Source organism: Scatophagus argus, chromosome 19 (genome assembly GCF_020382885.2).
Source record: "Scatophagus argus isolate fScaArg1 chromosome 19, fScaArg1.pri, whole genome shotgun sequence".
NCBI classification, from domain to species: Eukaryota; Metazoa; Chordata; class Actinopteri; family Scatophagidae; genus Scatophagus; species Scatophagus argus.
The window spans coordinates 15,973,009-15,985,619 of record NC_058511.1 but is presented as its reverse complement, the minus strand read 5'-3'; the positions used below and the strand labels follow the sequence as shown (position 1 = coordinate 15,985,619).

Below are 12,611 nucleotides of genomic sequence, written 5' to 3'. Positions count from 1 at the left end.
ATACTGCTCCATTAATTTCATCCTAATTCATTTTCAGGCCTTTTTGTTAGACAAAACCCTCTTGTCTTGTCATGTGCTACTTTAAAAGGACCCATTTGGACCTCACTGTCTGCATGTAAATATAAGCAAACACTTCATTTTCAAACATTAGAATTGTTTGTTGAACAGTTTCTACATCACAAACCATTAACACTGATGTATTTTTATTCCCTGAAGGATTGTTTGATATTTACAGTCTTGTTAATGTTATCCTAACATGCACTTAGGCATACTTTGGGGGGGTTTGTTAATGTGTCTCTCAGTGTAGCTGCAAACACTCTTTGCATAAATATCATAAATATACACACACAAGCTCACTTATGCACAGCGCAGTGTTTTTGTGCCTAACTGGTCCCATGATGTCATTTGAATGGGAGCGCTAGTCGCCTGGACCTATTTCATGGTTAGGTCAAGCCTCTAATTGTGTGCAGCGTTCCAGCGAGGCACTAATCAGGGCGAGGCGGGCGCAGCAGCATGACGGTTGACACTAATTGCTCCTGCTCCGACTTGAAGGCCTTGTTCATGAAATATTTACCCGGCTGTCTGATGGTTGTCCCCCCCCCCCCCACTCCCAATCTTTGAACCCTTGGTCTTCTGTACTATAACACACACACACATGCTACAGTTGCTCCTATACACTTGACGCTCCTCCACGCCATTTAGCATGCTCATTAGCCTACCTCTCTACCTAATATAATGTAAAACAAGTTTTGCATCGACACCTCTATGTTTTCTTCTTTGCCAGAATTCCACCAACTTGTAGGTTTCTAACGGTGTCAAAACTTTAACACAGGTTAAACACACACCAGTTCTTCTCTGATCACTGTACAGCATCTGGAAGCTCCTCGATTGGCCAGCGCACACACAAGTGCAGCGCTATGCATACTTTTGGAGACAGGCTATCCAGAAGTATCAACCATAATTCTCTTTTCTTCCTTTCATCTTGTCTCGTCCCTTTTCACAACATCAGGCAGGAGATGTTACAAACTCCTCTGCCTTTAGATGTGGCCAGCATTACTTAGTACACACAAGGGCATTTCAGACATACTTGGTCCTAAATCAGCCACCGCTGCACATTTCCCACAGCGCAGTCTTAATCACAACTTTCACCATTTCTCAGGACATCGTCGACTTTAATGAGGGACAATGCAAAATTGCACGGTATCAACAGTGTGTTCTGTAAGCAGACACACATACACACAACACTGCTTACTCTCACACTCAGTCTCCAACTGGTTCTCTGTTTTTCCCCCCTGTCAGCACAGTGCTGAGTGAGCGACCAGTGGCCTGTGTTTACCTTATTAATTAGCCCAGTGATCCAGAAACACTCTCCCTCTGGTAAATAGAATAACACGGAGAGGTCACCCAGGGCCAGGGGGAGAGGGAATGAAAATAAGAGCCGGGGAAAGAAAGAGTGAGTGAGCGGGTGAGGAGATAGAGGGTTAGATGTAGAGAGCCTCCGTGATCAGAGAGTCGGGGAGGAAACCCGACGCAGTGGGTTGTCATCCTACTGAATTTAAAGCCTCTGTGACCATCCGTCAACAGCACCTCTCACTGTTACTAACTGCCAACCACCCCACCACCCCTCTGTGGTGTTGTTTTTTTTTTTTTTTGACCCTCTTCATTTATCTTCAGGTCTAAAGGTGTGTTGCTTTATGGACTATAGATGGATTGAGCCCAGAATAAAATTTGTTCTTTATTCATTCTTCAGATTCATCTCTTAAAATTGCTACGAAAAGGTCATCTGAGTTTCATGAGGACCATATAAATTATTGCTGTTGACTTGATGGATTCTTGATCTATCTCATTATTGCTTCAAATTCTGGGGCCAAGTCGCCGACTCAGGTATGCTACTCATCTTTCCAATTGGCTGAAGTGGGTTCAGATTGAAGCGCTGCAGACCAAAATTCAAAACAGACCTTCAGTAGAAAAATAGATATGCCTGAAAGCGCTTTTATGAATCCACTCCAACTATTTCTAATAGCTTGTCTTCTCCATTTTTGGGCCATATCTGTGTCCTGAGGTCTGCAGATAGAGGCCATACAGGGAAAGCCATGAGACAGAGTGCAATGAAAAGAATTGCATTAGCAATGCAGAATTTTCCCTAGGCTACTAGTTCAAAGAAGAGAAGAAAGGAAATGTGGATTTCATTAGGCATTGCTGGTTTAAACCAGGTTAAAGGTCACTTTGTAAGTTGGAGGAAAAGTTGATTCCCTGTTTGTGTAGAGTTGTGTTTGGAGACTTTGCCACTTGACATCTGGCTGTCATATTAATGTGTCCAATGAAACATTTTACAACTTACAACTTTATTTACAATTTTCCTACAACCCGCCCCCGTGGAGTAAAATTCCTCTCCAATGGCTCTAGTTCATTTGTGCTTCCCATTTCCACCAATTATAACATACCGCAGATTTTACTTTGATGGCAGGTAAAAAATATGACAACAGCCACTTTGGCTGTTTAAAACGCACTACTGATGTCTTGAGTGCTTATAGCCTGATTGGCCGCAGCAAAAGGTGACCTCATTTCCTCTTCCTCTGTGACATTTTTTGGGTAAATTCAGGCCTTTTTTTGTAGTGGGGATGTGAATACAACCTGTGCTGCAGTGAGAAATGTACTCTTAGTGCTTTTAGTTAGGGCTATTAAAGAAGACCATTTATCTACACAAATGTCTCTTCTGCCAGAGCTTGTCTGAAAATGTCTGTCTAATCTGCGGAGTGTCCCATCGGCTGTCTCTGCCCTTTGTCTGCTTGGTTATTAATGCCATCGCAGTGAAGTGAAGATTCTCCTGTACTTTGTCAGCTTTGAAATGTCAGAAATTTTTCTAGCCAACCACCTGGCCCCGCCTAACTAATTTACATACTGAGATCTGCAGAGCAAGTGAGATAGTGAGACTGAATTTAATACCAGGTGTAAAGGGAAAGATTTTGACATCTTTTGGACCTACAGGACGTTTGCAGATATGAAGACATTATGGTATCTGCTGTCACTTTGTCACCCACCTCCCTTGTATTCTTTTCACATACACTAATTCTCAAATGCCCTTCAGCTCATATCATTTATCTTCTGCTGCCTCACTGTGATCACATGGCCATATCTGTTTCTCCCACTTCCTCCCCCTGCCCGGGATGTTTGCTGCTCTTGGAATACCGGACACTCCCCGGCACTTCCAGGAGGAGCTGTGGAGAAATCCAAATAGATCCTGAGTGTGTGTCGGTGTGTGGAGGTCAAATGCCTCAGTATTAGGAGGCTGCATTACAGGACACAGCATAAGAAAGCCTCACTAGTGTGTGTGTGTGTGTGTCTTTGTGTGTATGAAGCTGGTGTGGCATTATGCCTGTTAGAGCTGTTTACTGATTGTGCTGATCAGATCGAACAAACTTCTGTTATTGGCAGCGTTTGGAGCTTTAATTTGCTTCAAGCTGGCACCCCCTTCACATCTGGTTTGTGGTCAGACTGAAATCCTTTACAGTCAGTTTGAGCCAGGCAACAAATTTCTGTGTCGATCTGTACTGTTAATGTTTATATCTGGTGCATGTCTGTAGTTGTCTGTGTGTGGCACATGTAAATTAGAAACACCAGTACTGCATGCTGCCTGTCACATCTGAAAGAGATTTCAAAAAGAAGCAGAGAATTATGATAAGTTGACTGGAAAGTGGTTTTGACTGCCATGTCAGTTTTAATGTGTGCAGAAGTCCAGCACCAAAGGTGTGTGCTGCTGCTGGGGGAAAAAAAAAAAGACAAGAGATTATGAAGAAAAGATGTCCACTCTTGCTCAAAAAGACGGTTGCTTTGACTTGAAACTGTAAACCTGATTTATCTTCCTCTTTTTGTTTTTCAGTCCTGCAAGACCCTTTCGATTCCCCAAAAGGTAAGACCTGCCAAAAACAGTTTATACTGTGTTGATGATCTGGACTGCGAAACTCTCTCCTCCTCCTCCTTTATATCTGTTGTCCATCCATCACTGCTCCCATGGAGCCTTCATTCCTCAGTAGTGACTCATGAGAGTTATCGATGGGCGTCTTTCTCTGTACCTGGCCTCTGGATCTCTTCATCTTTCCATTACTCTGCTGTCTCAGATTTAATCCAAAATGCTGTTTAATAGAGAATTAAGGCTTTGTCAGGGAGCTTTCAGAAAGGTTTAGAGGCACACATGTTACAGTTTTTGCATAGGGATGGATACTCTGAGCATGCACAGCAAGATGCAAGACAGCTACGAACGCTGTAAGTCAAGAATTAACTCAAGAATTCATACACTAATTATGATAAACGTTCACTCAAATGCCAAACAGGATAAAATGATTTGATTGGCTAAGTGGGAATCTGCAAAATCCCAACACAATTTTTGATTTCTTTTTCATGTAGTGTAAAATGTCTCTTGAGCATTTGTGTTTCTCTGTATAATGTGATGCATACAGTATGGAATTAATTGTCTTTGCAAGCCCAAAAACTTTGACTAAAGCATTACAGGTCCTATAGTGATGTCAGCGTGTTCACTAACTTAATTTCCTTCTTTCTTTCCAGCTATGCTGAGCTGATAGCTGATTGGCCGGTGGTGGTGCTGGGTGTGTGCACAGTGCTCATTGTTGTGTGTGCTCTAGTGGGCATTCTGGTGCCTGACTTGCCTGATTTCTCAGACCCGCTGCTGGTGAGTACAAAGCCACGATGCTCCTCCTTCCCGAAAGAGACCCCAGTCCTTAGGATATGTGGTCTTTGAGGTCAACAGGGAGCCAGAAGTTGTTTAAAATTTTAAAATTGCATTTTTTCAAAGGGAAGTCAGATTTTATTAGACAGAGATTTTTTTTTTTTTTTTTTGCACTTCTGTTAGCTCTGCTCTTCTGTTAGCTCTCAAACAAACTTGAAACAGTGCAATGTAGTGCAATGCAGGATGTAAGGTTTGAGTTGAATATAGAGTGGCTTTGCACATCAACACCATCTACTTGGTTTACTTAGCATGTCTTTCTTTCTTCTCAATAGGGTTTTGAGCCACGGGGCACAGCCATTGGCCAGCGACTGGTCACATGGAACAACATGGTGAAGAACACAGGCTACAAAGCAACACTGGCCAACTACCCATTCAAATACGCTGATGAGCAGGCCAAAAAGTACTTGACACCCATCTTTTACACTATCCACATGTGCTAGTTTCTTACATTCCTTGTAACAGCATTCAAGACCCACACTATTTGAGTGTACAGGAAAAGTACAATTATTTGTTACATGACCTACACAGACATCATGAAATTCAAATACCTTTTGGCTACCACTGATGTAGCTTCTCATGCAAAATACTTCATTTCAAATGAACAGGGACTACAAACTAAAACAAAATGCCGTTGCTTATGGCTGCTAAAATGTAACCCAGTACCAGCTCACACAGTAATTATTATTTCTCTCACTGAGGGGATGATAGGGAGCCAGCTTTGGAGGGAGGAGGTAGGAGGAGAGGAGCTGAAGGATACTGTTGACAGACATGCTGAAAAGTCTGAATCCCCTCTTGAAAGAGAAGGGGGGCAAGGAAGAAATGTGTCCGTCCACAAGGTCACTCACTGTGTTTCATCAGTGGGAGTCTGTTCACTAATCAAGAGCAGGTCTTTGCGTGTTTGTCTTTCTGCCTGTCATTGCCTTCGTGCGTTTTCTCAAACCACTGCTTACATCTTATTTGTTTTTCCTATTTTCGTCAATTATAAACACACTTTTAATTATTGGTTTAGTTTACTACATTGACACCACAATCATGTCCGTTGTCTCTGATGAATGACATTGCAGTTAGGTCACACCGATCTGAATTACATTAAAATTTATAAAAAGATTGCAGCTCCACTTTGCTGATTAGGAAAATGGATCCTCTCAGCTGCAGCCTGTGTCTGTGGCCCTCTTTGTCTTCCTTTCTGACTTCTGACTCCCGTCTGTCTGCAGATGTACTTGTGTACTCATGTGGGCACGATGCAGAGCCCTCTGCTGCTGTCAGCAAGTTTCCCTGCCTCATCCCCTCCATCTGTCAACCCCTCAGTCTCTCTGACAGCCACCTGATTACTTGTTCCCTGCCAAAAGAAAAAACAAAATTGGCTCATTAAAGACTCATTAGGAAGCAGTATCGAATCACAAAAAAATGTTTGAAGATTGGTCATTTTTCAAGTTTGAAATGATTTTTTAAAAGTTCCTATTGTGACATAAAACATACTGTACATCTAAGTGTTGTAGACAGCAATGTTTGATTGTCTTACAGTCACCAAGAGCCCAGGTGGCCTGAGGACCATTTTGATAGAGACAAACGGCAAGCAGAGTGGGACTTCAGTAAAGAGTTTTTCTGTGATGTTCCAGGTGAGATATTTTTAAATACAGAAATTCCACAAAAGTAATCCCCACAAAACCCCCATAGGATCTTTGGCCTTTTTTATAATTTATAATTAGAAAACATGACAACATTTACTTTTTTGAAGAATGCATTTTGAGTGAAATGAAAAATACAAATTATGCAAGTGATTTGTTTATTAAAAATGCACTGTTTACCCAAATAAACAGAAGGTATCCCTGTACATCTTTTGCATAGCATTAATAAGAGTTTTGTCAAGCAGGTAGAAGTGTCTTTGTCTCCTAACTCCCAGTTTTTATTAATTCAGGAAAGATGGTTTACCTGTTTAAGCAATAAAACTCTTTCCTTTGTGCAGGCGACAGTTACTCTAGACTGGTGTTCACATCAGCTGAGGGGAAGAACCTTTGGAGTATTCAGGCCATCAAATCAATGTGCAACCTGGACAACACAAGGGTATGTGCATAGGACAGCACAATTCTGACTTCACACAGCTTTGTCTGTCTTTTTTAACTATTTCTTAACTATTTTCCTGTTTGCAGGTGCGTTCCCATCGTGACTACTGGAGCCTTTGTCAGCGCACTAACGATGCCTCATGTTGTCCCAGCTGGACACTTGGTAACTACATTGCCGTACTCACCAACAGGTCATCCTGCCAGAAGATCACAGAGCGTGATGTATCACACACGCTCAAGATTCTGCGCTCATGTGCCAAGTATTACCACAATGGCACTCTGGGACCTGACTGCTGGGACATGGCACTGCGACGGAAAGATCAGCTGAAGTGTGCCAGTGTGCCCCGGAAGTGCACCAAGTACAACGCTGTGTACCAGATCCTTCACTTCCTGGTGGACAAAGATTTCCTCAGTCCCAAAAGCCTGGAATATCCTCCACCTGTACTCAAATACAGCATGCTCTTTTCCCCCACGGAGAAAGGAGAGTCGATGATGAACATTTACTTGGACAATTTTGAGAACTGGAACTCATCAGACGGTATCACCACAGTCGCAGGGATTGAGTTTGGCATCAAACATGACCTCTTTCAGGACTACCTCCTCACAGACACAGTGTATCCTGCCATAGCTATAGTGATTGTCTTGCTGGTCATGTGTGTCTATACACGCTCAGTTTTCATTACTCTAATGACAATAATAGCCATCATCAGCTCACTGATTGTGTCCTACTTTCTTTATCGAATGGTCTTCAACTTTGAGTTCTTCCCCTTCATGAACCTCACGGCCCTCATCATCTTGGTGGGCATCGGTGCAGATGACGCTTTTGTCCTTTGCGATGTGTGGAACTACACCAAGTTTGATAAACCTCATGCTGAGCTGGCAGAGACCGTCAGTGTGACCCTGCAACATGCTGCCCTATCTATGTTTGTCACCAGCTTCACCACTGCTGCAGCTTTTTATGCCAATTACGTCAGCAACATTACCGCCATACGCTGTTTTGGTGTCTATGCGGGTACTGCCATATTGGTGAACTATATTCTCATGGTGACGTGGCTCCCAGCTGTGGTGGTGCTACACGAACGCTACCTACCTAATGTGTTCCCTTGCTCCAAGCCACCACACCAGGAAAGGGGCTACTGCACCCGCATCTTCTGGGCTGGTCTTTGTCAGAAGGCCAACAAATGCCTCTTTACGGTTTCTGAGGCATCAAGGATCTTCTTTGAGAAGGTGCTGCCTTGCATCGTCATCAAATTGCGCTACCTCTGGCTCTTCTGGTTCCTTGCCATTACGGTGGGGGGTGCCTATGTGGTTTGTGTCAACCCAAAGATGAAGCTCCCGTCTCTGGAGCTGGCAGAGTTTCAGGTGTTCCGTTCCTCACACCCGTTTGAGCGCTACGATGCTGAGTACAAGAAACTTTTCATGTTTGAGAGGGTGCACCATGGTGAGGAGCTCCACATGCCCATCACCATTATCTGGGGTGTGACACCTGTGGATAATGGGGACCCCCTGAACCCCAAAAACAAGGGAAAACTGATGCTGGATAGCAGTTTCAACATTGCCAGTCCAGCATCTCAGCTGTGGATCCTCAACTTCTGCCAGAAGCTCAGAAATCAGAGCTTTGTCTTTCAGTCAGAAGAGCAGGACTTCACCAGCTGCTTCATCGAGACATTCAAACAGGTCAGTACTGCACATGCACCAAGTATGTATTAAAATAGTGATGTGTATATCTATACAAGGACATCTTACTCAGTATGAAACAGAGTCAGAAACTGAATTTGACGTAATGGCAATAAAATAAAAATGTCTCCCTTATGTTAACAGTGGATGGAGAACCAGGACTGTGAGGAGGCTTCTGTCTACCCCTGCTGCAGTCAGTCCACCTTCCCCTACAAGCAGGACGTGTTTGAGTTGTGCATCAAGAGAGCCATCATGGAGTTGGATCGGAGTACTAACTACCATCTAGATAGCAAGACTCCTGGACCTCGATTTGACATCAATGACACCATCAGAGCTATAGTGTTAGAGTTCCAGAGTACCTACCTCTTCACACTGGCCTATGAGAAGATGTACCAGTTCTACCGTGAGGTAGGGTCCTGTCACATGTTAAATTATACACACCAGGATACCCTCTATATCTCTCCTTAAGCTGTACAAACTTTGTGTTTATTTGGTGTCATTTGATGTACACAAAACATGTTGTTTCTGCTTTAATTTTTCTGACACTAATGATTGTTGTTTTGTTGTAGGTGGATGCCTGGATCACTGAGGAGTTGCGGTACGCCCCAGCAGGCCTCAGTCATGGCTGGTTCATCAGCAACCTGGAGTTCTATGACCTGCAGGACAGCCTGTCAGGCGGCACTCTGGTTGCCATGGCGCTGTCAGTGGCTGTTGCTTTCAGTGTCATGCTCCTGACTACTTGGAACATCATCATCAGTCTGTATGCCATCTTGTCGATCGCCGGGACCATATTTGTCACAGTTGGCTCCTTGGTGCTTCTGGGCTGGGAACTAAATGTTTTAGAATCCGTTACCATCTCTGTTGCAGTGGGGCTGTCTGTTGACTTCGCTGTTCACTATGGGGTGGCCTACCGGCTCGCCCCAGAGCCTGACCGTGAAGGAAAGGTGATTTTCTCTCTCAGCCGTATGGGCTCTGCTATTGCTATGGCAGCACTGACTACCTTTGTTGCAGGGGCCATGATGATGCCCTCGACCGTATTAGCCTACACCCAGCTGGGCACATTCATGATGCTGATCATGTGCATCAGTTGGGCCTTTGCTACCTTTTTCTTTCAGTGTATGTGTCGCTGCCTGGGACCCCAGGGGACCTGTGGACAGATCCCTCTGCCCAAAAAGCTGCAGTGTCAGGTGTTCTCTGAGGTCACATCACCGGGCCCCTCATCTCAGGGGAAAAGCTCTGGCCTAGGGAAGTACCAGCTGGACAGCAGGGGTGGGGAGGTAGAGCATTATGAATTAGAGCCATTGGCATCCAGTCAGAAAACTGAGGATAAACCCAGAGAGGAGCAGGAGGTGTGTGCCCAGCTTTTTAATGGAATTCCTCCTCAGCACCACACCGCCCCTTATTCACACATCCATTATAAGAGTAAACCTGAGACTGGTAGAATCGGCCCTGAGAACGGGCTTGTAGCTGCACTGAGCACACCATCCAGGTGCCAGTACACTCAGAACACTAACTGCACGTGTGGGGACCCTCCTTCTCACCTGTCTCAGCAGTGGACCCCTCACTTGTGTGCTCAGCCTCCCCAGGACTCTTCGTCCTGCCCTCCCACCCCTCAGCTCTTCCCCTTCTCAGGAAACACCCTGAGCAAGCAAAATGCAGCCTTGTTAGCTACAAACTTGGACCCAGTCTACACACACAGGGAGTGTCGAATGCATTATGTCCACTGTCCCCCTGCCCATTTCCACCACTGCTCCCAGGGAAGAGCAGTGGCCCCCAGGCAAGGAGCTGCCTACAGCTGCCATCTCAGGAAGTACTGTGTCCACACTGCAAGCCTGCTGGCTGGTTCAGCCAGAGAGCAGAGACCCACGACCACAGCTTCAAACCAGGACACAGTCACTGGCTCACAGCCTTTGGCGCAAGAGGATGATTGCAGACATGAAATGAGGCCCACAAGCCCAAATATCAGTACTGAAGCCCCAACACAACCCCATGCTCAGTGCCCTTCCCCCTCACTGGACTCACCACACACAACCAGTCATGAAAGACAGAAGGCAAAGGACAGTGACCATTGTTGTGGTGATAACCATGTGTCCATTATAACCACAGATACAACAATGCAAATGGATTCTTGTTGTAAAATCCCTGGCAACCAGGAGAAGCTCGAAAGTGTTCCCGTCACACGGGAGGATAGTGTCAAAAAGTGCAAACGGAACTCCAAAAGACAGCGGGCGTCGTCCGCCTCTCCAAAGAAACTCTACTGTTTTAACAGGACGTTGAAAGTGAAGTGCAATTCAGCTTCAGAGTTTAGCGTGCCAAAAACTGAAACCAGTGTGCCTCCTATTGCAATAAACACCCATAACTCTTCTGAAAGCTTATGCTGATGATAAATTGATATTTTAATAGGAACTCAATTCATAACAAATGGCAAATGTCCATAAAAAGGAATGACACCTATGATGTACTGTATCTGTGCAATCAAACAAGGTTTGTGATGTGTTTGTTGACCAAGTGCCTCAACGTGTTTCATACAGCAGCCCGGAAATATATTCGGTTTACACGTTTCTTGTACTCACCAGATCTTAATGGGCCAGATTGTGTTTGATTTTACACTGAAACACACACTATTATTAAAGCTACACCGTTATGGAAAATTAATGGTCTTTTCAGAAAGACACCTCCAAGAAATTTTGCTAATTGAAGTGTTATACAGCAGACATTTGCACCGACATAAAATCGTACAGTATCTGTATTGTGACATTGTGTGTAATTATCAATATGTTGTCAGATATGATCACATCAACTGTAACAAAGATGTGCCACATTTTCCAAGATGATTAAAAGTTGTTGCCTGACACGTTTTGTATTTGTGGGAGCTAGTGTTAAATTTTCAGTGTGCTCTCGTGTTCAAGTCGCCACATGCCTCAGATGTACTGTATGATTAAAATGTCTTTTTTATCACTATTGACTGCTCTTCCAATCTTTTGTGTATATATATACACACACACACACACGCACTTGGACAGTAAAATGAGATGAGGCTCTGCTCAAAGTCGAGGGTATACCTTTAATCATACTCGTGCACCTGTTTTATTGTCTCATAACTGCTGACACCTTCGGTTCTATCAGCTACATCTGGCCTGAGGTCATTTATTAGATTTAAACTGAGCTGGGCTGCACTGCCTGCTCTTTATGCTTGGGTAGACTTGGTTTACACAAGAAGAATAATCAGATTTTATTAGTCCATCTAAGTCCCATCTATAGCAGTTCTAGTGAGTTCCTGAGTAACAAAACGTTTTCCAAACTGAGGTTTGGAAATGGGAACCGCATTAATAGATTTAGTTTAAAAAAAACAAAACAACAAACTTTGATGTTGTATGGCTCATTTCACGCAATACATCAATAGAAAAAAGTTCTCTAAACTTTTAGGCCCAGACAGTGTTAATTATAGGGAGACAACACTCTGGCACAAAGCACTAAGTCAGCATCTGAGCTGCCATCAGCAGTTTGCTTGTCAAACAAATATATATTTTGAATGAGTTACTCTTTTGCAATCTTTCCAGGGCAACACTGGAACAAAATCTGCTGACTGTTCTGCCTGCTTCCTATTGAAACAGGGTCCATTTAGGTTTGCATCTTAGCTTTCTCCAAACTATTAAATGAACATTAAAGGAGCACATAGGCTTTTTTCAGTCAACTTTAAAGCAGCTATAATTAATATATTTACAGTATACCTGACATGTATCTGAAAGATGACACGCTGATTTCCCTTCATCTCTTAAGAGATTTACAGTAACCTGTTGTTTTAGCTCAGTCTCAGAAACATTTTGAGCCACATGCAAGCCGTTTTCAGCTAAGGAGCTCTGATGAACAGTGTGTGGTATGTGCCCAGTGACAAACAACAAGCAGGCAAATTTAGCCCCTGTGCTGAAGTATAAACTCACTGTTTTTGCTTTTGTTCCCATTTTTCAAGAGTTGAAGTAAAAAAGCCAAGACTTTTGACTGCACACAGAAGGCTTATTTGTCTCACTTTTTTGACATCACCTGACAGGTGTAGCACATCAAAATGCTGATTGAACAGCATAATTATTGCACAGGTGTGCTTCGGGCTGGTCGCTCTAATAATTTAC

The 12,611-nt window shown here is 43.8% G+C and overlaps 1 protein-coding gene across 5 annotated transcripts in view; it reads left to right on the top strand.

Annotated features, from left to right (window-relative positions):
- Positions 1-11,338, top strand: part of disp1 (dispatched homolog 1 (Drosophila)) — a 71,188-nt gene extending 59,850 nt beyond the window's left edge. For all 5 annotated transcript variants that reach the window (XM_046372375.1, XM_046372372.1, XM_046372373.1 and 2 more), the window contains 8 exons: positions 3,881-3,910; positions 4,564-4,687; positions 5,017-5,144; positions 6,269-6,363; positions 6,711-6,808; positions 6,895-8,484; positions 8,629-8,892; positions 9,054-11,338. In XM_046372375.1, the coding sequence (XP_046228331.1) occupies positions 3,881-3,910; positions 4,564-4,687; positions 5,017-5,144; positions 6,269-6,363; positions 6,711-6,808; positions 6,895-8,484; positions 8,629-8,892; positions 9,054-10,865 (4,141 nt within the window). In that variant the 3' untranslated portion in view covers positions 10,866-11,338. The remainder of the gene's footprint in view (positions 1-3,880; positions 3,911-4,563; positions 4,688-5,016; positions 5,145-6,268; positions 6,364-6,710; positions 6,809-6,894; positions 8,485-8,628; positions 8,893-9,053) is intronic.
- The last annotated feature ends 1,273 nt before the right edge of the window (positions 11,339-12,611 follow it).